This window comes from Gorilla gorilla, chromosome 2 (genome assembly GCF_029281585.2).
Source record: "Gorilla gorilla gorilla isolate KB3781 chromosome 2, NHGRI_mGorGor1-v2.1_pri, whole genome shotgun sequence".
Classification (NCBI taxonomy): Eukaryota; Metazoa; Chordata; class Mammalia; order Primates; family Hominidae; genus Gorilla; species Gorilla gorilla.
Genome location: NC_086017.1, coordinates 147,635,219 through 147,659,221, shown reverse-complemented (window position 1 = coordinate 147,659,221; position 24,003 = coordinate 147,635,219). Strand labels below are relative to the sequence as shown.

The 24,003-nt window shown below is 38.1% G+C and overlaps 1 protein-coding gene across 4 annotated transcripts in view; it reads left to right on the top strand.

Annotated features, from left to right (window-relative positions):
- The window catches only part of STAG1 (STAG1 cohesin complex component), a 413,034-nt gene that overhangs the window by 276,165 nt on the left and 112,866 nt on the right, over positions 1-24,003 (top strand). For all 4 annotated transcript variants that reach the window (XM_055382952.2, XM_055382953.2, XM_055382954.2 and 1 more), the window contains 2 exons: positions 7,119-7,226; positions 20,344-20,458. In XM_055382952.2, the coding sequence (XP_055238927.2) occupies positions 7,119-7,226; positions 20,344-20,458 (223 nt within the window). The remainder of the gene's footprint in view (positions 1-7,118; positions 7,227-20,343; positions 20,459-24,003) is intronic.

The following is a 24,003-nucleotide window of genomic DNA, read 5'->3' as shown; positions in this document are numbered from 1 at the left end:
AGGCCAAGGCGGGAGGATCACTTGAGCCCAGGGGTTCAAGACCAGCCTGGACAACATAGGGGAGACCCTGTCTCTACAAATGATTAAAAAAATTAACTGGCATGGTGGCACATGCCTGTTGTCCTAGCTACTTAGGAGGCTAAGGTGGGAGGGTCGCTTGAGCCCAGAAGGTCAAAGCTGCAGTGAGTCGTAATGGAGCCACTGCATTCCAGCGCAGGTGATATAGCAGGACCCTGTGTCCAAAATAAATAAATAAATAAATAACTCAGAGAGAAAGAAGACTGCAAAAGGAAGAACCCTCAAAGGGACAGTTTCCTAAATAGGCTTCTTTTTAATGATATAGAAGTAGAAGAAAAAGCAATTAAATTGTCTCACTAATGATAGAGATTTCAAAATAATAATGTTATAGCTGTATTTCTACAGGTTTGACTAAAAACTAGCAAGAATCTATGTGAGAGAATATATCCTAGCAAAGTCATACATAACAAATCCTCCTCTCCCTACTTTGTGATGGTACATCTATCACGAACTAAATATCTATGCAGGGATCTACTGTTGTTTGAAATCCTTTTACATTTTGGCTCTAACACCATGCTCTTTATTATTGTGGCCTTATAATATATGTTCTAAATATAGGGTCATTTTCTCCTCTTTGTCTTTTTTTTCAAAATCTAGTTACCTTCTTGTGTCTGATTTTTGTTTGATATGAATTTTAAAAATATACTTGTCAAGTGCCTCAAAAACTTTGCCTGGAATTTTGAATATTAGAACTCCATTGACTTCTATGATGAATTTAGGAGAGTTTAAAGTACTTTGCTATGTTATATCACTTATGCATGAAAATGCTGGAATTCTCATCTTTTTTAAAGAGAAGTATTCTTACTATATTTCTCATGCTGGAGTGTGTTAACAGATGTGATCATGGCACATTAAAACTGCTAATTCCTGAACTGAGGTGTTCCTCTTTTTTTTTTTTTTAATTTAAGTTCTGGGGTACATGTGCACAACGTGCAGCTTTGTTACATACGTATACATGTGCCATGTTGGTGTGCTGCACCCACTAACTCATCATTTACATTAGGTATATCTCCTAATGCTATCCCTCCCCTCTCCCCCCACCCCACAACAGTCCCCGGTGTGTGATGGTCCCCTTCGTGTGTCCAAGTGTTCTCATTGTTCAGTTCCCACCTATGAGTGAGAACATACAGTGTTTGGTTTTTTGTTCTTGAGATAGTTTACTGAGAATGATGGTTTCCAGCTTCATCCATGTCCCTACAAAGGACATGAACTCATCCTTTTTTATGGCTGCATACTATTCCATGGTGTATAGGTGCCACATTTTCTTAATCCAGTCTATCATTGATGGACATTTGGGTTGGTTCTAAGTCTTTGCTATTGTGAATAGTGCCACAATAAACATACGTGTGCATGTGTCTTAAAGCAGCATGATTTATAATCCTTTGGGTATATACCCAGTAATGGGATGGCTGGGTCAAATGGTATTTCTAGTTCTAGATCCTTGAGAAATCGCCACGCTGTCTTCCACAATGGTTGAACTAGTTTACAGTCCTACCAGCAGTGTAAAAGTGTTCCTGTTTCTCCCCATCCTCTCCAGCATCTGTTGTTTCCTAACTTTTTAATGATTGCCATTCTAACTGGTGTGAGACGGTATCTCATTGTGGTTTTGATTTGCATTTCTCTGATGGCCAGTGATGATGAGCATTATTTCACATGTCTGTTGGCTGCATAAATGTCTTCTTTTGAGAAGTGTCTGTTCATATCCTTAGCCCACTTTTTGATGGGGTTGTTTTTCTGTTGTAAATTTGTTTGAGTTCTTTGTAAATTCTGGATATTAGCCTTTTGTCAGATGAGTAGATTGCGAAAATTTTCTGCCATTCTGTAGGTTGCCTGTTCACTCTGATGGTAGTTTCTTTTGCTGTGCAGAAGTTCTTTAGGTTAATTAGATCCCATTTGTCAGTTTTGGCTTTTGTTGCCATTTCTTTTGGTGTTTTAGACATGAAGTCCTTGCCCATGCCTATGTCCTGAATGGTATTGCCTAAGTTTTCTTCTAGGGTTTTTATGGTTTTAGGTCTAACATGTAAGTCTTTAATCCATCTTGAATTAATTTTTGTATAAGGTGTAAGGAAGGGATCCAATTTCAGCTTTCTACATATGGCTAGCCAGTTTTCCCAGCACCATTTATTAAATAGGGAATCCTTTCCCCATTGCTTGTTTTTCTCAGGTTTGTCAAAGATCAGATAGTTGTAGATGTGTGATATTATTTCTGAGGGCTCTGTTCTGTTCCATTGGTCTATATCTCTGTTTTGGTACCAGTGCCATGCTGTTTTGGTTACTGTAGCCTTGTAGTATAGTTTGAAGTCACGTAGCGTGATGCCTCCAGCTTTGTTCTTTTGGCTTAGGATTGTCTTGGCAATGCAAGCTCTTTTTTGGTTCCATATGAACTTTAATGTAGTTTTTTCCAATTCTGTGAAGAAAGTCATTTGTAGCTTGATGGGGATGGCATTCAATCTATAAATTACCTTGGGCAGTATGGCCATTTTCACAATATTGATTCTTCCTATCCATGAGCATGGAATGTTCTTCCATTTGTTTGTGTCCTCTTTTATTTCATTGAGCACTGGTTTGTAGTTCTCCTTGAAGAGGTCCTTCACATCCCTTGTAAGTTGGATTCCTAGGTATTTTATTCTCTTTGAAGCAATAGTGAATGGGAGTTCACTCGTGATTTGGCTCTGTGTTTGTCTGTTACTGGTGTATAAGAATGCTTGTGATTTTTCCACATTGATTTTGTATCCTGAGACTTTGCTGAAGTTGCTTATCAGCTTAAGGAGATTTTGGGCTGAGACGATGGGGTTTTCTAAATATACAATCCTGTCATCTGCAAACAGGGACAATTTGACTTCCTCTTTTCCTAATTGAATACCCTTTATTTCTTTCTCCTGCCTGATTGCCCTGGCCAGAACTTCCAACACTATGTTGAATAGGAGTGGTGAGAGAGGGCATCCCTGTCTTGTGCCAGTTTTCAAAGGGAATGCTTCCAGTTTTTGCCCATTCAGTATGATATTGGGTGTGGGTTTGTCATAAATAGCTCTTATTATTTTGAGATACATCCCATCAATACCTAATTTATTGAGAGTTTTTAGCATGAAGGGTTGTTGAATTTTGTCAAAGGCCTTTTCTGCATGTATTGAGATAATCATGTGGTTTTTGTTCTGTTCGTATGCTGGATTACATTTATTGATTTGTGTATATTGAACCAGCCTTGCATCCCAGGGATGAAGCCAACTTGATCATGGTGGCTAAGCTTTTTGATGTGCTGCTGGATTCGGTTTGCCAGTATTTTATTGAGGATTTTTGCATGAATGTTCATCAGGGATATTGGTCTAAAATTCTCTTTTTTTGTTATGTCTCTGCCAGGGACATAACAGGGAGAGTTAGGGAGGATTCCCTCTTTTTCTTTTGATTGGAATAGTTTCAGAAGGAATAGTACCAGCTCCTCCTTGTACCTGTGGTAGAATTCGACTGTGAATCCGTCTGGTCCTGGACTTTTTTTGGTTGGTAGGCTATTAAGTATTGTCTCAATTTCAGAGCCTGTTATTGGTCTATTCAGGGATTCAACTTCTTTCTGGTTTAGTCTTGGGAGGGTGTATGTGTCCAGGAATTTATCCATTTCTTCTAGATTTTCTAGTTTATTTTCATAGAGGTGTTTATGGTATTCTCTGATGGTAGTTTGTATTTCTGTGGGATCAGTGGTGATATCCCCTTTATCATTTTTTATTGCGTCTATTTGATTCTTCTGTCTTTTCTTCTTTATTAGTCTTGCTAGTAGTCTATCAGTTTTGTTGATCTTTTCAAAAAACCAGCTCCTAGATTCATTGATTTTTTTGAAGAGTTTTTTGTGTCTCCATCTCCTTCAGTTCTGCTCTGATCTTAGTTATTTCTTGCCTTCTGCTAGCTTTTGAATGTGTTTGCTCTTCCTTCTCTAGTTCTTTCAATTGTGATGTTAGGGTGTCAATTTTAGATCTTTCCTGCTTTCTCTTGTGGGCATTTAGTGCTATAAATTTCCCTCTACACACTGCTTTAAATGTGTCCCAGAGATTCTGTTATGTTGTGCCTTTTCTCTCACTGGTTTCAAACAACAGCTTTATTTCTGCCTTCATTTCGTTATGTACCCAGTAGTCATTCAGGAGCAGGTTGTTTAGTTTTCATGTAGTTGAGTGGTTTTGAGTGAGTTTCTTAATCCTGAGTTCTAGGTTGATTGCACTGTGGTCTGAGAGACAGTTTGTTATAATTTCTGTTCTTTTACATTTGCTGAGGAGTGCTTTACTTCCAACTATGTGGTCAATTTTGGAATAAGTGCGATGTGGTGCTGAGAAGAATGTATATTCTGTTGATTTGGGGTGGAGAGTTCTGTAGATGTCTGTTAATTCCGCTTGGTGCAGAGCTGAGTTCAATTCCTGGATATCCTTTTTAACTTTCTGTCTCATTGATCTGTCTAATGTTGACAGCGGGGTGTCAAAGTCTCCCATTATTATTGTGTGGGAGTCTAACTCTCTTTATAGGTCTTTAAGGACTTTCTTTATGAATGTGGGTGCTCCTGTATTGGGTGCATATATATTTAGGATAGTTAGCTCTTCTTGTTGACTTGATCCCTTTGCCATTATGTAATGGCCTTCTTTGTCTCTTTCGATCTTTGTTGGTTTAAAGTCTGTTTTATCAGAGACTAGGATTGCAACCCCTGCCTTTTTTTGTTTTCCATTTGCTTGGTAGATCTTCCTCCATCCCTTTATTTTGAGCCTATGTGTGTCTCTGCATGTGAGATGGGTCTCCTGAATACAGCACACTGATGGGTCTTGACTCTTTATCCAATTTGCCAGTCCGTGTCTTTTAATTGGAGCATTTAGCCCATTTCCATTTAAGGTTAACATTGTTGTGTTTGAATTTGATCCTGTCATTACATTATGATGTTAGCTGGTTATTTTGCTCGTTAGTTGATGCAGTTTCTTTCTAGCATCCATGGTCTTTACAATTTGGCATGTTTTTGCAGTGGCTGGTACCGGTTGTTCCTTTCCATGTTTAGTGCTTCCTTCAGGAGCTCTTGTAGGGCAGGCTTGGTGGTGACAAAATCTCTTAGCATTTGTTTATCTCTAAAGGATTTTATTTCTCCTTCACTCATGAAGCTTAGTTTGGCTGGATATGAAATTCTGGGTTGAAAATTCTTTTCTTTAAGAATGTTGAGTGTTGGCTCTCACTCTCTTCTGGCTTGTTCAGTTTCTGCTGAGAAATCCACTGTTAGTCTGATGGGCTTCCCTTTGTGGGTAACCCGACCTTTCTCTCTGGCTGCCCTTAACATGTTTTCCTTCATTTCAACTTTGGTGAATCTGACAATTATGTGTCTTGGAGTTGCTCTTCTCAAGGAGTATCTTTGTGGCGTTCTCTGTATTTCCTGAATTTGAATGTTGGCCTGCCTTGCTAGGTTGGGGAAGTTCTCCTGGATAATATCCTGCAGAGTGTTTTCCAACTTGGTTCCATTCTCCCTGTCACTTTCAGGTACACCAATCAGATGTAGATTTGGTCTTTTTACGTAGTCCCATATTTCTTGGAGGCTTTGTTCATTTCTTTTTACTCTTTTTTCTCTAAACTTCTCTTCTCACTTCATTTCATTCATTTGATCTTTAATCACTGATACCCTTTGTTCCAGTTGATCGAATAGGCTACTGAAGCTTGTGCATTCATCACGTAGTTCTCCTGCCATGGTTTTCAGCTCCATAAGATCATTTAAGGACTTTTCTGCACTGGTTATTCTAGTTAGCCATTTGTCTAATCTTTTTTCAAGGTTTTTAGCTTCTTTGCGATGGGCTCCAACTTCCTCCTTTAGCTGAGAGAAGTTTGATCGTCTGTAGCCTTCTTCTGTCAGCTCGTGAAAGTCATTCTCCATCCAGCTTTGTTCCATTGCTGGTGAGGAGGTCTGTTTCTTTGGAGGGGGAGAGGCGATCTGATTTTTAGAATTTTCAGCTTTTCTGCTCAGTTTTTTCCCCATGTTTGTGGTTTTATCTACCTTTGGTCTTTGATGATGGTGACGTACAGATGGGGTTTTGGTGTGGATGTCCTTTCTGTTTGTTCGTTTTCCCTCTATTTTCTTAGCCTCAGAAGTAGCTGGGGTGGGAGGCATGTACTGCCATGCTCAGCTGGATTTCTTTTTTAAAATACGATTATTTCTTATAGGGTTTAATTTTTTCGTAGTCATTATGCATTAGTTAGTAGGTTAATTCTGAAATGCCTCATGCTGTTTTTGTTAGAATAGTATTTAGTATTTTCTGCTTGGTTATTGCTGAGGAAGAGAACCTTTAATTTTTGTGTTGGTCTAAGATGTGGATCCTATTTGAGCTCTTATTCTGAGTTCTAGAATGCATTCTAATACTTTGTTGATTTTGTTGGTTTTAGTATGTATATTATTATATAACCTGCAAACAATTTCAGTTTTGTCTCTTCCTTTTCCCTTTTTTTTTTTTTTTTTTTTTTTTTTGAGACAAGAGTCTTGCTCTGTCCCACAGACTAGAAGAAGGCCAGGCACAGTGACTCACACCTATAATCCCAGCATTTTGGGAGGATGTAGCAGGTGGATTACCTGAGATCAGGAGTTAGAGAACAGTGTGCCTAATATGACGAAACCCCATTTCTACTAAAAATACAAAAAATTAGCTGAGCGTGGTGTTGGGCACCTATAATCTGAGCTACTCAGGAGGCTGAGGCAGGAGAATCAGTTGAACCCGGGAGGCACAGGTTGCAGTGAGCCAAGATCATGGTGTTGCACTCCAGCCTAGGTGACAGAGCAAGACTCTGTCTCAAAAAAAAAAAAAAAAAAAGCTGTAGAGGAATTGTGGGCATTTTATTTTCTTCTTGTTGAATTTGTATTTTCTGAATTTTATATTATTGTCTTTTATACTTAAAGGGGAAACATTACTTTCAAAGTAAGATAAAAGATGAGACAACAATTATTAAGTCTTGAACTTTATAATGAACTTTAGCAAGTTTAAATAAAAGTAGAAAGGAAAATGAACATTTGCTTTAGATCAGACGTTACTTTCTGTATTTTTCAGTGGAAGTGAAGAAGCTCTTTCCAATGAAGACTGTGAAAATGTTTACCACTTGGTGTACTCGGCACATCGCCCTGTTGCTGTGGCAGCTGGAGAGTTCCTGCACAAAAAGTGAGCTAATTATCTTTGAAAACAGGTTCTACTTTTCTATGTTGTTTTCTTGTTGTTTTAGAGTTTGTAGAAGAGAGTAATAGTGACTGAACACAGTGCTGAAAATGTCCATCTGATACTCCGGGGGCTACAACAGCCTCACAGCCTATGTATACATGGTGAATCACAGCCTTGAGGATGCTGTACCTTGTGACATACTCCTTTTTTCTGAAATCTGAGAGGATGATTCTCAGCTAGATGTGAGTGGAGATTGGAGGAATGCATGAAATTTATAAAAGCTAACGTAATTGATAATTCATCACACTAGTTTTTTCTTTAAAATTCTGAGGTCTGATCTTACTATCTCAACATTTGTAATCTAAATTTGAAGCAGTATCACCTTTAAAATGCCTTCCAAGTTTTAATTTTTTTTCATTCTTTCCATTATGATGATTTTTTTTGAGATGGAGTTTCGCTCTTGTTGCCCAGACTAGAGTACAATGGTGCAGTCTCCACTCACCACAACTTCTGCCTCCCAGGTTCAAGCGATTGTCCTACCTCAGCCTCCCAAGTAGCTGGGATTACAGGCATGCGCCACCCTGCCCAGCTAATTTTGTATTTTTATTAGAGACAGGGTTTCTCCGTGTTGGTCAGGCCGGTGTCGAACTCCCGACCTCAGGTTATCCGCCCGCCTCAGCCTCCCAAACTGCTGGGATTACAGGCGTGAGCTACCACACCTGGCCATGATCAGGATTATTTTAATCAGTAATTCATAGTAATTCTGAAAGTTTTATATATATATAGTTGCAGTTTCATTTTTTTAAACCTTATTTTTTTGTAAAGCATAACATTAATGAGAGTGTATGCATGTAAACATTTAGGACGTACATTTTTTAGCGTGATTTATTGTATATGTTCTATAATTGATTAGTGGATTAATTCATTCTTTAAATCATTTTAAAATATATATTATATATAAGTATATATGTATGTATATATAAATATGTATATATGTATGTATATATAAATATGTATATATGTATGTATATATAAATATATGTGTATGTGTATGTATATATGTATGTGTATATAAATATATATGTATATATGTATGTATATATACATATATGTGTAGATGTGTATGTATATATACATATATGTGTAGATATGTATGTATATATACATATGTGTATGTGTGTATATACATATATGTGTATATGTGTGTATATATACATATATGTGTGTATATATGTGTGTATATGTACATATATGTGTATATATGTGTGTATATGTACATATATGTGTATATATGTGTGTATATGTACATATATGTGTGTATATGTGTATATGTATATATGTGTGTATGTGTGTATATACATATATGTGTATATATGTGTGTATATACATATATATGTGTGTGTGTGTATATATACACATTTTTTTTTTAGAGAGAGGTGGGGTCTTGCTATCTTGCCCAGGCTGATCTTGAACTCCTGGCCTCAAATGATCCTCCCACCTCAGCCTCCCATAGTGTTGGGATTACAGGCATGAGCCACTGTACCCAGTTGATTAATTCATATTTAAAATATAAACATATTCTTGGTTATATGTGTGTATCTTTTGCTTTGTTTTGTGTTTTGGGTTTTTGTTCATGGATTTAAATTACTAGCTTTGAATAATATTCACAAGTGATTTTAAAAGTTTATTATGTATTCTCACTTCTTCTTATGCTGAAGTACAAATATAAATCATGGACTAGGCAATTGCTGTGCGTCAGTGACTAACTTTGATAATGAGCAGGCCTGGTCCTCTCTCCAGTATTTGCACTCAGTGCTACAATAACAAATTGTTCTCTACTCACTTGTACCTCTCAAAGTGAGAAAAGTTATTTCTATGTAAGAAATCTCTGTTAGGAAAGAAACCAGCTACTTACTGGGCATGCTGGCAAAGAAAATGAAGAGGAAGAAAGTCAAGGTTTTCAGGCATGACTTAAAATAATATTGAGTTTCCTAGTGACTCTGACACCTCTGGCTAGTAGAATAATCCTGATTTTATATTTATCTTTGGATGTTGTCTGTCACCGATACCAAGAATGTACTGTAGTCTTTCTTTTTTCAGCATTATTTTATTCTAATTAGTCTCTATTCTCTACTTGTCAAAGAACTTCGTGTTTTTAGAAATAATTTGTTGTTTCTGTAGTTTCAGGGAGAAAAATAAACTTACGAGATTGGTTCTCTGTATAATAGAAGCCATAAACTGGTAACTCTTGAGTTAGAAAAACTCTTAGAATATACTTATTTCATGTCTGTATTATATTTTTCTATGTTTGAAATATTGGCTAAATTTTTTATACTTTTAAAAATTGATAAATGCATATTTATAGGGTACATGTGATATTTTGATGCATGCATCTAATGTGTAATGGTGAAATTAGGTAAATAGGAAATCCATCACCTCAAATATGTATTATTTCTTTGTGTTGGGAACTTTCCAAATCTTCTGTTAATAACTATTTTGAAATATTCCACAAATTATTGTTAACTATAGTCACCCTACTGTGCTATCAAACACTAAAACTTATTTCTTCTAACTGTATTTTTGAACACATTAACCAACCTCTCTTTATTCCACCCTCTGGTAGGGATCATTCTGCTGCCCCTCCAGGAGTTCAATCTTTTTTTTAGCTCCCACATAAAAGTGAGAACGTGAGATATTTGTCCTTCTGTGCTTGGCTTAATTCACTTAACATAATGTCATCTAGTTCCATCTGTGTCACTGCAAATGACAGGATTTCCTTTTTATGGCTAAATAGTATTCCATTGTGTATATATACCACATTTGTTTATCCATTCAAACGTTGATGGACACTTAGGTTGATTCCATGTATCACTACTATGAATGGTGCTGTAGTAAACATGGCAGTGCAGATATCTCTTTGATATGCTGATTTTTTTCTTGTAGATATATACTTAGCAGTGGAGTTGCTTGATCATATGGTAGATATTTTTAGTTTTTTGAGTAACTTCCATACTGTTTTCCACTGTTGCTGTACTAATTTACATTCCCACCAACAGTGTACTAGCATTCACCTTTCTCTGCATCCTGGCCAACATGTTATTTTTTTGTCTTTATGATAATAGCTATTGAAAATGAGGTAAGATGATATCTCATTGTGATTTCTTATTTGCATTTTCTTTATAATAAATAATGAGAGCACTTTTTGTATACCAGTTGGCCACTGGTATGTCATCCTTTGAGAAATGTCTGTTCAGATCTTTTGCCCATTTGTAAATTGGATTGTTTTTGTTTTTGCTAAGGGGTTGTTTGAGTACCTTATATATTCTGGTTACTAATCCCTTGTCAGATGAATAGTTGGCCAATATTTTCACCCACTCTGCAGGTTGTCTCTTTATTGATCCCTTTGCTGTATAGAAACTTTTTTGCTTGATATAATCTCATTTGTCTGTTTTTCCTTTTATTGCCCATGCTATTGAGGTCTTGCCCCAAAACTCTACCCAGACTAATATTCTTAAGAATCCCCAGTGTTTTCTTTCTCTTTTTTTTTTTTTGTTTTTTTTTCAAGACGGAGTCTTGCTAGTTAATGGAAATGGGATTGACTTCTTGACTTCTTTTTCAGATTGTTCACTTTTGCTGTACAAGAATGGTACTGATTTTTATGTTGATTTTGTATTCTGCTACTTTTCAGAATTTATTAGTTCTAACAACAGTTTTTTGGGCGGAGTCTGTTTTTCTAAATATAAGATTATGCCGTCCACAAACAAAGATAATTTGACTTCTTTCCAATTTGGATGTCTTTTATTTCATTCTCTTGCCTAACTGCTCTGACTAGGACTTTTAGTACTATGTTGTATAAAAGTGGTGAAAGTTGGCATCCTGGTCTTGAGTTCTTATGGGAAAAGCTTTCACCTTTTCCCCATTTAATGTAATTGTAGCTGTGGGTTTGTCATATGTGGACTTTATTATTTTGAGATGTGTTTCATCTTTGCTAGTTTGTTGAGAGTTTTTATCATTAAGGGGTGTTGATTTCTTTCAAATGCTTTTTCTCTGTTGAGAGGGTCATATGAGTTTTGTCTTTCAGTCTGTTGATGTGATGTATCACATTTACTGATAATGCATATGGTTAAACTATCTTTGTGTCCCTGATATAAATCCTGCTTGATTATGGTACATTACCTTGTTGATATGCTGTTAAATTTGGTTTGCTAGTTATTGTTGAGAATTTTTACATGCATGTTTACTAGGGATATTGTCTAATACTTTTTGTTGTTGTTGTTGTTGTTGTTATTTTGTCTTTGTCTGGTTTTGGCATCAGGATGATGCTGACCTTGTAGAATGAGCTTAGAGGTATTCCCTTATCTTCAGTTTTCTGGAATAGTTTGAGTAGAATTGGTGTTAGTTCTTCTTTAAATGCTTGGTAGAATTCTGCAGTGAAGCTATCAGGTACCGGGCTTTTTTTTTTTTTTTTTTTGGGGGGAGACTTTTTATTAGTGCTTCAGTATCATTAATTTTTATTACTGCTTCAATATCATTATTGGTCTCTTCAGGTTTTCTTTTTTGAGACGGAGTTTTGCTGTTGTTGTCCTGGCTGGAGTACAATGGCGCAGTCTCGGCTTACTGCAACCTCCACCTCCTGGGTTCAAGCGATTCTACTGCCTCAGCCTCCCGAGTAGCTGGGATTACAGGCGCTTGCCACCATGCCCAGCTAATTTTTGTATTTTTAGTAGAGACGGGGTTTCACCATCTTGGCCAGGCTGGTCTCAAACTCCTGACCTCAGGTGATTCACCCACCTTGGCCTCCAAGAGTGCTGGGAGTAAAGGCGTGAGCCACCGTGCCCGGCAGTTTTCTATTTCTTTATGGTTCATTTATGTTAGGTTGTATGTGTCCAATAATTTATTCATTTCTTTTAGGTTTTACATTTTGTTGGTATACAGATGTTTATAATAGTTTTTACTGATCCTTTGTATTTCTCTTGTAACCATTGTAATGTCTCTTTTTCTGTCTCTGATTTTATTTGGATATTCTTTCTTTCTTTCTTTCTTTCTTTCTTTCTTTCTTTCTTTTTTTAGTTCAGCTAAAGGTTTGTCCATTTTGTTTATTTTTTTAAAAACCAATTGTGGTTTCATTGGTCTTTTGTATTTAGTCTTAATTACATTTATTCTCTGATCTTTATTATTCCTTTCCTTCGGCTAATTTTGGTTTGTTTTTTGTTGTTGTTGTTGTTGTTGTTGTTGTTGTTGTTGTTTTTGTGGGTCTTCTAGTTCCTTGATGCCTTTCATTATTGTTGTCTGTTTGAAGTTTTGCTAGTTTTTTGATATAGATACTTACTGGTATAAACTTTCCTTTAGAACTGCTTTAGCTGTACTATACTTCATAGGTTTTAGTATGTTGTGTTTCTGTTTTCTTTTCTCTCACGAAATTCTAAAATTTCTTCTTTGAACCATTTGTTGTTCAGGAGCGTGTTGTGTAATTTACATGAACTTGAACAATTTCCATTCCTTCTGTAATTGATTTTTAGTTTTATTCCATTATGGTTAAAAAAGATACTCAATATGCATTCAATATTTTAAAATCTATTGACTTCTTTTGTGACCTTGTAGCCTGTCCTGGAGAATATTTCATTTGCTACTAGAAAAATGAGTATTCTGCAACTGTTAGATGGAATGTTCTGTAAATGTATGTTAGTTCCATTTGGTCTAGAATGCAGTTTAACTCCAGTGTTTCTTTGGAAACATTGATTCTTTTTCCTTCTGGATAATCTTCCCATTGCTGAAAATTGCACGTTGAAGTCCCCTACTACTCCTATTATATTGCAGTTACTCTCTCTCCTTATGTCTTAAGTTTTTAAATATATTTGTGAGGTTCAATATTGAGTGTAGAGATATTTACAATTGTTATATCCTCTTGTCATATTGACCCTTTTACCATTGTAAAATGGTATTCTTTGTCTTTTTTTCTTTTCTTTTCTTTTCTTTTTTTTCTTTTCTTTTTTTTTTTTTTTTGAGACAGAGTCTCGCTCTGTCGCCAGGCTGGAGTGCAGTGGCGCCATCTTGGCTCACTGCAACCTCCACCTCCTGGGTTCAAGCAGTTCTCCTGCCTCAGCCTCCCGAGTAGCTGGGACTGCAGGCACGTGTCACCACGCCTGGCTAATTTTTGTATTTCTAGTAGAGACAGGGTTTCACCATGTTGGCCAGGATGGTCTCCATCTCTTGACCTTGTGACCTGCCTACCTCAGCCTCCCAAAGTGCTGCGATTACAGGCTTGCACCACCATGCCTGGCCTTCTTTGTCTTTTTTTAATCATTCTTGACTTAAAGTCTATTTTATTTGATAACAAATATAGCCACTTCTGTTACATTTTTGGTTTCTAAGTGCATGGATTATCTTTTTCCATACCTTCACTTTCAGTCTGTGTGTGTCTTTATAGATGAAGTGAGTTTCTTATGGCATAATATAGTTGGGTCATGTTTTTTTTTAATCGTTTCAGCCACTTTATATGTCTTTCAATTTGATAATTTAATCCATTTACCCTCAGGATTATTATTGATGGGCATGTGTTTACTATTGCCATTTTGTTGCTTGTTTTCTGGTTGTTTTGTAGATCCCATTGATTTTTTTCTCTCTCTCACTGTCTTCCTTTTAGTTATCTAGTAATATATTTTGATTCTGTGCTGTTTATTTCTGGTGTATCTATTATAGATATTGCTTTGTGATTACACTGAGGCTTGTAAAAAATATCTTGTAGTTAAAACAGGTTATTTTATGTAGGGCATGGTGGCTTACACCTGTAATCACAGCACTTTGGGAGGCCAAGGCAGGCAGATCTCTTGAGGTCAGGAGTTCAAGACCAGCCTGGCCAGCATGATGAAAGCCTGTCTCTGCTAAAAATATAAAAATCAGCCAGTCGTGATGGCAGGTGCCTGTAATTCCAGCTACTTGGGAGGTTGAGGCAGGAGAATTGCTTGAACCTAGGAAGCAGAGGTTGCAGTGAGCTGAGATTGTGCCACTGCATTCCAGCCTAGGTGACAGAGCAAGACTCACTCTCAAAACAAAACAAACAAACAAACAAAACAGAGAAAAATAACACAGAAAAAAATACAGTTTATTTTAAACTTATAGTGACTTAACTTTGATTGTAAAGTATCATAAATTAACTTTACACTTTAACACTGCTCCCCTCCCATGTTTTGGCTTTTCTGTGTTTCAATTTACATTTTAAAAATTTTGCTTATCTCAGCAATTGTTGCAGTTTGTTTTGGGTTTTTTTTGTTTGTTTGTTTGTTTTTTGTTTCTGTAGAGACAGAGTTTTGCCATGTTGCCCAGGCTGGTCTCAAACTCCTAAGCTCAAGCGATCCTCCCATCTCGGCCTCCCAAAGTTTGGAGATTACAGGCATGAATCACCATGCCTGGCCCCAGTTGTTATTTTTAATAGTTTTTTCTTGTAGTCTTCATGCTTAAGATATAAGTCATTTACTTGCCGCATTTTAAAGTACTCTGAATTTTTTTCAGTTTTCTTACTTTTACCAGTGAGTTTTATACCTTGAAGTTTTCTTGTCACACATTAGTGTTGGGGTGATCAGACCCAACAGCAGGCCTTGGGGGCTACGAAGTCCAGCAGAGTCAAAGGAATGAGAAAAGACAAGTTAAGAATGAGTGCATAAAGTGGGTCCAGGGGGCCAGCGCTGGTATGGAGGCTGCAAAGGCCCCGAGCTCTGGGAGCCCACACTGTTTATTGGTGATCAAAGAAAGAAGCAGGTGGTGAGGATGTTTGGATGTGGGGGTAAAGAGGTGAGGACGTGAGGATGTAGGGGTAGAAAGGTAGCGGTGCATCAAGCGTTATCTGTGACAGTTTACTATTTTCTTTGATGCATATAAAATATGCTCTGCTGCTTGAGATAATGGAGAACATGTTTATGAGCCTGGGAGAGCAACCAACAAGTCTGCGCACATTCCAGAGGCCACGAGGGGTTTTGTGCTCTGAGCCCTGGATTCCATCCAAGCCACGAGGGGTTTTATGCCCTGGGCTTATATTTGTGGTGTGGCAGGGCAGCCTTCCACCCTTTGGCACAGACTTTGGTGTTCCAAAGGCCATGAGGGGTTTTAGACCCTGGACCCCTGACATTTTCCAAGACTCTTTTATATTATGACAGACAAGCCAATCCTGCGTGAGCTTTTCTGCCAACATATTAGCATTCATTTCTTTCAAATTGAAGAACTCCTTTTGGCATTTTTTATAAGGCAGCTCTGGTGTTGATGAATTCCCTCAGCTTCTATTTGTCTGGGAAAGTCTTTATCTGTCTTTCATGTTTGAAGGATATTGTTAGGTACAGTATTCTTGGATAGCAGTTTTCTTTCTTCACAACTTTGAATATAGCATCCCAGTCTATCCTGACCTTCAAGGTTTCTGCTGATAAATCTACTGAAAGCCATATAGGAGCTCCATTGAATATGATATGATTCTTTTCTTTTGATGCTTTGAATATTTCTTCTTTGTCCTTGATTTTTGTTAATTTGATTATGATATGCCTTGGGAAATTCCTCTTTGGGTTGAATTTGTTTGATGACATCTGAGCTTTCTGTTCTGGATGGTGTTGTCTTTCTCCAGATTTGGGAAATTTTCAGCCTTACTCTTTTAATAAGCTTTCCAGGCCCTTTTTCTCTCTCATCTCCTTTGGGAATGCTAACTTTGCAGAAGTTAGTTTGCTTGAACATGTCCCATAATTCTCATAGGCTTTTTAAATTCTTTTTTTCTTTTTGCTCTTCTGACGAGGTAATTTCATAAGTTCTGCCTTCAGGCTTACTAATTCTTTCCTCTGTTTGGTCAAGTTTGCTGTTGAAGCTTTCTAGTGAGTTTTTCACCTCAGTTATATTCTTTATTTCTAGGATGTATATTTGATTTTTAAAAATTGTTTCTATTCATCATATTTCTCATTTTGTTTTTCAAATTTGATTTAGTTTTCTATTTGGATTTTTTGTGTGTATGTAATTCCTTAAAATTCTTTTTAAGAGGATTACCCTGAATTGCCTGTCAGACATTTCATAGATCTTCAGTTTTTCTGGATCTGTTGCTGGAGCTCTGCTGGTTTTGTTTGGTAGTGTAATATTTCCCTGACTTAGGTTGATGCTTGTGTATTTGAAGAGATAGCTACCGCTTCCACTTTTTTGCAAGTTTTCTTTGGTAGTGTTAGACCTTTACTTCTTAGTTTCAGAACTTGAACCCTGGCCTCTTGTTTTTTTCTTGGTCTGGCAAGAACTTACAGTGGAATTTAAACAGTATTCCAGAACCAAGTCACTGTACTTCTGTTCTTTCTCAGTCTGGTGAAGACTCTTAGTACTGGAGCTTAAACACTTCCCTGGAACTATATTGCTGGCCTTACATTATTTCCCAACCTGGGAAATCCTTAAGTGGGTACTGCAACTTAATCCTGACCTTTTAGTTGTTTCCAGGCCAAGTAAAGACTTTATACAGTCACCTGGGCTTTGTGGAAAATACATCTAGGGATTTGATCCTTCCCTTGGATTGTGCCCCTTGCAGTGCTTTTGCACTGGCCACTCCCTTCAACATGGCATTCCCACTGGCCAATGTGCCGAGTGGCCGCCAAGATCCGTGCACCAGTTGCTGTGATGTGCACCAGTTGCTGTGATCAGCACCCTATTCTTTCTCCCCAGTTCACCCCAGGTGTTTCTGGCCTCCAGGCACTCCCAGTGGTTCCGTGGGATGGAACCAGAGTGGGCTTCTTGCAGAGATGCCCAGACCAGCAAGGAGAGCAATTTTCCACTTCTAATTCCCTCTTACCAGAATCATGGGTCTAGGGAAATTCTCTTTGAGTTTTGCCGGCTTGTAGGGAGGGGTTAGTTGGCACAGTGTGAAATGACTGTTTTTCTTACTAATCATAGTTTCTTGATTCTGTGGGCCCAGAGGGTTTCTCCACTTCTCTTCAGAGTTCTAGCATATTCAGGGTGGTATCCTTGTGTTCGAATAGTTTCTGGTTGTATTTTTGTAGGGGGAGTGATGCTCGGCAATCTTCTGTTCCACCATCTTGCTGATATCACAACACCAAAAAAAGTTTTTATTAGAATATCTGCCACAGAAATCCAGAAGGATAAGCCTCCATTAGTTTTTGTTTCTTTGTGAAAATCAAGCCAATTCTTATGCAAATGAAAGCTTCACTCCATAAATGTTTTTTAGGCCCCTGTCTTGGAGAAACTTAAAGTTTGATGACTTGATTAATGATCTCTTTTATCATTCTTCCATCATTTAATATGGTGACTTAGAAAATCTTAAATAAGCTATGGTGTATCCCCAGGAGTTCCATGATCAGCTTTCAAAGATACATAAATGTACACATCCACACACGTATAATGTCTTGTAGTCTAGTCATAAGCTTTTCACAATATTAACCAATCATCCAAAAAGTAGTAAGATCTGTCTGAAATGAATGTTTTAATACATCATCAAAAATTCCACATTTTAATACTCAAAATTTAAGCAAATTCCTCAATACCTTATTAATATGCAATAAATGGAATTATTTAAATTGGCACAAACTGGGCATGGTGGCTCATCCCCATAATCCCAGCACTTTGGGAGGCCGAGGCAGGTGGACGACTTGAGGTCAGGAGTTCGAGATCAGCCTGGCCAACATGGTGAAACCCCATCTCTACTAAAAATACAAAAAATTGGCCTGGCATGGTGGCACACGCCTGTAATCTTATCTACTCCAGAGGCCGAGACAGGAGAATCTCTTGAGCCCAGGAGGCGGAGGTTGCAGTAAGCAGAGATCATGCCATTGCCGTCCAGCCAGGCCGACAGAGTGAGACTTCATCTCAAAAAAACATAAAATAAGCCGATCACGGTGGCTCAGGCCTGTAATCCCAGCACTTTGGGAGGCCGAGGTGGGCGGATTACTTGAGGTCAGGAGTTCGAGACCAGCCTGGCCAACATGGTGAAACCCTGTCTCTACTAGAAAATACAAAAATTAGCTGGGCATGGTGGCAGGCACCTGTAATCCCAGCAACTTGGGAGGCTGAGGCACGAGAAATGCTTGAATCCAGGAGGCGGAGATTGTGCCGCTGCACTCCAGCCTGGGTGACAGAGTGAGACTGTGTCTCAAAAAATAAATAAATAGATTGGTATATTTCAGTTATCAGGGATATTCATATTTTCCTTTTACCACCCCTCTGAAAGTCATCCATTAAACAGAACCTTCTCTTAAATGATAGCTATATAGATTATAGATATAGCTTCAAGATATAGCTATATATCCCTAGATATAGCTTCAAGATATAGGGGACAAGATTCTAGTCCCCTAATATGCCTTCCTCCTCACTTGTCCCCCCAGAAAAACTCAGCTTCTCTGTGGTCGTTTTCTGGTAGAGATTGGTTTATTTTAATATCACATGAAATTATTCTCATTTTATTTAGTTATTTTGCCTCTCATTTGAGAGGCCTACTCTGACTTTTATGTATAAACTAGTACATGCTATATACGTATACCGTTTTTTTTTTTTTTTTACTTTTCTTTATAACCAACAACAGTATATACTTATCTACTGTTTATTCACTAAAGTGAGAGCTCCATGAGAACAGGGATTTTGTCGTTTGTTCCTAAGATCCCTTTTACCTAGAGCAATGCCTAGAAATAAGGTACCTTTAGCAATTTTTTTTTTTTTTTTTTTTTGAGACGTAGTCTCTCTCTGTCACCCAGGCTGGAGTGCAGTGGCGTGATCTCGGCTCACTGTAAGCTCCGCCTCCTGAGTTCATGCCATTCTTCTGCCTCAGCCTCCCGAGTAGGTGGGACTACAGGTGCCCGCCACCACGCCCGGCTAATTTTTTGTATTTTTAGTAGAGATGGGGTTTCACTGTGTGAGCCAGGATGTTCTCAATCTCCTGACTTCATGATCTGCCTGCCTCGGCCTCCCAAAGAGCTGGGATTATAGGCGTGAGCCACCGTGCCCGGCCAACTTAGCAGTTTTTAAGTTTTGTTAGAATAAATCTAAACAAATTAAAAATTTCAAATCTTTTTTTTTGCCATATTTCAGATGTTTTGTTACTACATGATATTTTATTAATTTACCATTAATGTCATTTTACTAAAAACTGTTGGGTTCATAGATAATGTTTCTAGATAATAAGGTGTGAATTTTTTAAATTATTGATGAAACATTTGGTTATATGTTATAATTACATGACTGTGAAATCAGTGTTTAGGAAAATAGAACTTAGGGCCAAGGCAGGGGTATCACTTGAGGTCAGGAGTTCGAGACCAGCCTGGCCAACATGGTGAAACCTCATCTCTACTAAAAATACAAAAATTAGCCCAGCATAGTGGCAGGCACCTGTAATTTCAGCTACTTGGAAGGCTGAGGCAAGAGAATTGCTTGAACCCGAGAGGCAGAGGTTGCAGTGAGCCGAGATCATGCCACTGCACTCCAGCCTGGGTGAGTGCCAGAGAACTGGGTGAGAAAATAGAACTCAGCTAAAAATTACGTATTCTAGTATCAATCATACAGGATAATAGCAGTCCTTATCATTTTCACACATATTTGAACATTGATTGTTCATCGTAAAAGTTTCCCTTTACATTTTATATCTAGTTTAACTTGTAAGACATTGTTCAGATGCCACCATTTTCTGACCTATAATGACATCAGTTACATATTTCTATTGAAATAGTTGAATAATCTGATCTCTGATTTTTTTTTTTTTTTTTTCGGAGTCTCTGTCACCCAGGCTGGAGTGCAGTTGTGCAATCTCAGCTCTCTGCAAGCTCCGCCTCCTGGGTTCATGCCATTCTCCTGCCTCAGCCTCCCAAGTAGCTGGGACTACAGGCGCCCGCCACCATGCCCGGCTAATTTTTTGTATTTTTAGTAGAGACGGGATTTCACCGTGTTAGCCAGGATGGTCTCAATCTCCTGACCTCATGATCCACCTGCCTCGGCCTCCCAAAGTGCTGGGATTACAGGCATGAGCCTCTGCACATGGCCTGATCTCTGATGCTCTTTCTCCCCGCTCCCCCTTTTTGTTGTTGTTGTTGTTAAACACTGAAATGATTTGTGTGTTGAGGGAAGACTAGAGTTCATATTCATGTAACTTTGCAATGCCGTTTTTCATTTCCAGGCTATTTAGCAGACATGACCCACAAGCAGAAGAAGCATTAGCAAAGAGGAGGGGAAGAAACAGCCCGAATGGAAACCTCATTAGGATGCTGGTTCTTTTCTTTCTTGAAAGTGAGGTAAAAAATGTTTTAAGATAATTCCTTATTTCTTTTATTATATTACATTTTAAATGTCAATTCATTTTAATTTTTTTCAATCAAATAAAAACAAGTCTGTTTCTTATAAAGTTACCTTCATGAATTGCATGATATAGAATCAGTCCTTTACCTTTTGTGGAAAGGTGTTCTGAATATATATGTAGGTGTGGATCAACACTGAATACAGACTGGCAGTTGTTAAACTTTTACAGTATTGCAATACTGCATATCTTTTTTTTTTTTTTTCTTTTGAGACAGGGTCTCACTCTGTCACCCAGGCTGGAGTACAGTGGTGTGATCTCGGCTCACTGCAGCCTCTGCCTCCCAGATTCGAGGGATTGTCCTGCCTCAGCCTCCCGAGTAGCTGGGACTACAGGTGCCCACTACCACGCCCAGCTAATTTTTGTATCTTTAGTAGAGACGGGGTTTCACCATGTTGGCCAGGCTGGTCTTGAACTCCTGACTTAGGTCATCTGCCCACCTTGGCCTCCCAAAGTGCTGGGATTATGGTCATGAGCCACCATGCCCAGCCTGCATACCTGTTTTTTATTGTTGCCTTTTGTTTTTATGCCTGTAGCTTTTACATTACATTAAACAGTTTTTTAAAATTGTCAGACTGTTAATAACATTAGTTTTATCTTGTTTGAAAATTATTTAGTAAGGAGAAAGAAAAATACAAATTCATGTTTTAATTGATAGTTGTACGAGCCTCATAGCAATATTTCCATGTGCTATATTCAGTTATTGCTTAAACAATTTTGTAATTAACACTTACATGTCAGGATCTGTTTTCGCAAGTAAACTTCGGTTTTTCCACCAAAGTGGTGTGGGTTTTTTTTTTAATATATTGTAATCTGTATTTCCTACTACTGCCTTGTCACTGGGGAAACAGTAAATTAAACCTGAAGAACTCCTGAATAACTTAACCTCTTCGTTTAGAAATGCTTGAAAATAGAGTTGCAGGCCAGGTGCAGTGGCTCACGCTTGTAATCCCAGCACTTTGGGAGGCCAAGGTGGGCAGATCACTTCAGGCCAGGAGTTTAAGACCAGCCTGGCTAATATAGCAAAAGTCCGTCTCTACTAAAAATAGAAAAAAATTAGCTGAGCGTGGTGGCGCACACCTAATCACAGCTAATAAAGAGTCTGAGGCACAAGAATTGCTTGAACCCAGGAGGCAGAGGTTGCATGCAATGAGCCGAGATTGTACCACTGCACTCCACACTTCGTGACAGAGCCAGATTCTGTCTCAAAAAAAATTAAAATAAAATAAACAAACAAAATAGCGTTGCAAAAGAAGAACATCTAGAAACCTAGGACTCTCAATTTTATTTGTTAAAAAGTGTTTTTGATTTGTGCTAGAATGTCAGTGAAGAAACGATTCTATGAAAGCTCAAGTTTGAGAGTAAGAGGGGAACTTAGTAGGAATAAGGAAGAGAGACACAAACAGGTAGCCTATATGAAAATTAAAATTGGAGAAGGACTCAGTCAGTGGAGTGAAGGGTGTTAGGGCAAAACAGCAGAAAGTGGTGAAGGAGTTGCTGCCATTTTTTAATAGAGTTACCAATGACTAGAGAAATAAAGTCAGAAACAAAACTAGCTAGAGAGTTGAATTTGAGTAAAGAATGTGTTTAATAGTGTTTTAAATGTGTATGCAAATTACCTGAGGATCTTGTTAAAATGCCAGTTCTTATTCAATAGCTCTAGAATGGGGCCTGAGATTCTGCATTTCTAACAGTCTCCAAGATAGTGCTCGTGCTTGTGGTCCAAGGATCACACTTTGTGTACTAATGATTTGAAGCATTATTTCCTTAACAAGCAAGGGTGCATGTGTTACAGAATAAAATGCAAAGTGTGAATTTTTTTAGTAAAACACTAACTACCCCATAAATATCACATGTCTAGTAAACCATTTCAACTTACACTCTTACCTCCCTTAGGTTTTTTAGAGGAATGGAATAAAAAGTAGCCAGACATGGTGGCTACTTGGGAGGCTAAGGTGGGAGGATCCCTTGAGCCCAGGAGTTGCGCAGGCTGCAGTAAGCTATGATCGCACCATTTGCACTCCAGCCTGTGCAAGACCCTGTCCCAAAAAAAAAAAAAAAGCAACAATAGTTTCAGAAATTGATAAGTATGAGATAACTACTAAAAAGTTTAGGGAATATGATGATCTTCGCTAACTGAATTTGATTATTCATTAAAGGAAAATGTTTTTTATCTCTGAAAGCTCAAGGGCTTTTCAATTTATTAAAAGGCATGAGTACTTAGTTTCAGGCGTTTTGTCTTTTATTTAAAGAAGTAATTTGTAATGTTTATTACTGCACAATTTTTAGATGGTCTTACTGTATTCCTGTGTTTGCTACCATTTTCTAAAGTCTTACAACAGAATTAGAATGTATTTGCCAGCTGTATTACATTCCTTTTTTTTTCCTTCTTTTTTTTTTTTTTGAGACAGAGTCTTGCTCTGTCACTCAGGCTGGAGTGCACTGGCGTGATCTCAGCTCACTGCAACCTCTGTCTCCCAGATTCAAGCAATTCTCATACTTTATCCTCCAAGTAGCTGAGGCTACAAGTGTGTACCACCATGCTTGGCTAATTTTTGTATTTTTAGTAGAGACAGGGTTTCACCATGTTAGTCTGGCTGGTCTCGAACTCCTAACCTCAAGTGTTCCACCTGCCTTGGCCTTCCAAAGTGCTGGAATTACAGGCGTGAGCCACCACGCCTGGCCCTGTATTGCATTTTTGACAGCTACAAAAGCAACTGCAAATAGTATTGAAAGGTTTCTGGTTGATTCTAATGATTCATGGTGTTTATATTGACTTTTATGGTCTCCTGTGTTTCACAAGAAATATTCTTTGTGAAAATCTCTCCTCTTATCTTTTTATACTAGTGTACACCTAGGGTGAATGCTTAATGAAGCCATATTCTCATAGTATGATGGTATTCCAATTGTGGTCTACTCTGAATTTCTCTTTGTTTTACTGTCACACACTTTAATTGGTAAAATTTTGTAATAGACTTGTGAAATACTGAATTTAAAGAGACTTTAGAAATAATAAAGTAGAAAGAGTCTTTTTTTTTTTGGGATGGAGTCTTGCTGGAGTGCAGTGGTGCAATCTCCGCTCACTGCAACCTCTGCCCCCTGGGTTCAAGCAATTCTCCTGTCTCAGCCTCCCGAGTAGCTGGGATTAGAGGCATGCGCCACCACGCCTGGCTAATCTTTGTATTTTTAGTAGAGATGGAGTTTTGCCATGTTGGCCAGGCTGGTCTTGAACTCCTGACCTCAAATGATCCACCCTCCTCAGCCTCCCGAAGTGCTGAAATTACAGGTGTGAAGCACTGTCCCCAGCCAAGGGAGTCTTTATAGATTAGTTACAGACTGATGTGGTTTGGCCCTGTCCCCACCCACATCTCATCTTGAATTGTAATAATCCCCATGTGTCAAGGGTGGGACCAGGTGGAGATAATTGTATCATAAGGGCAGTTTTTCTTACACGGTTCTCATGGTAGTAAGTCTCACGAGATC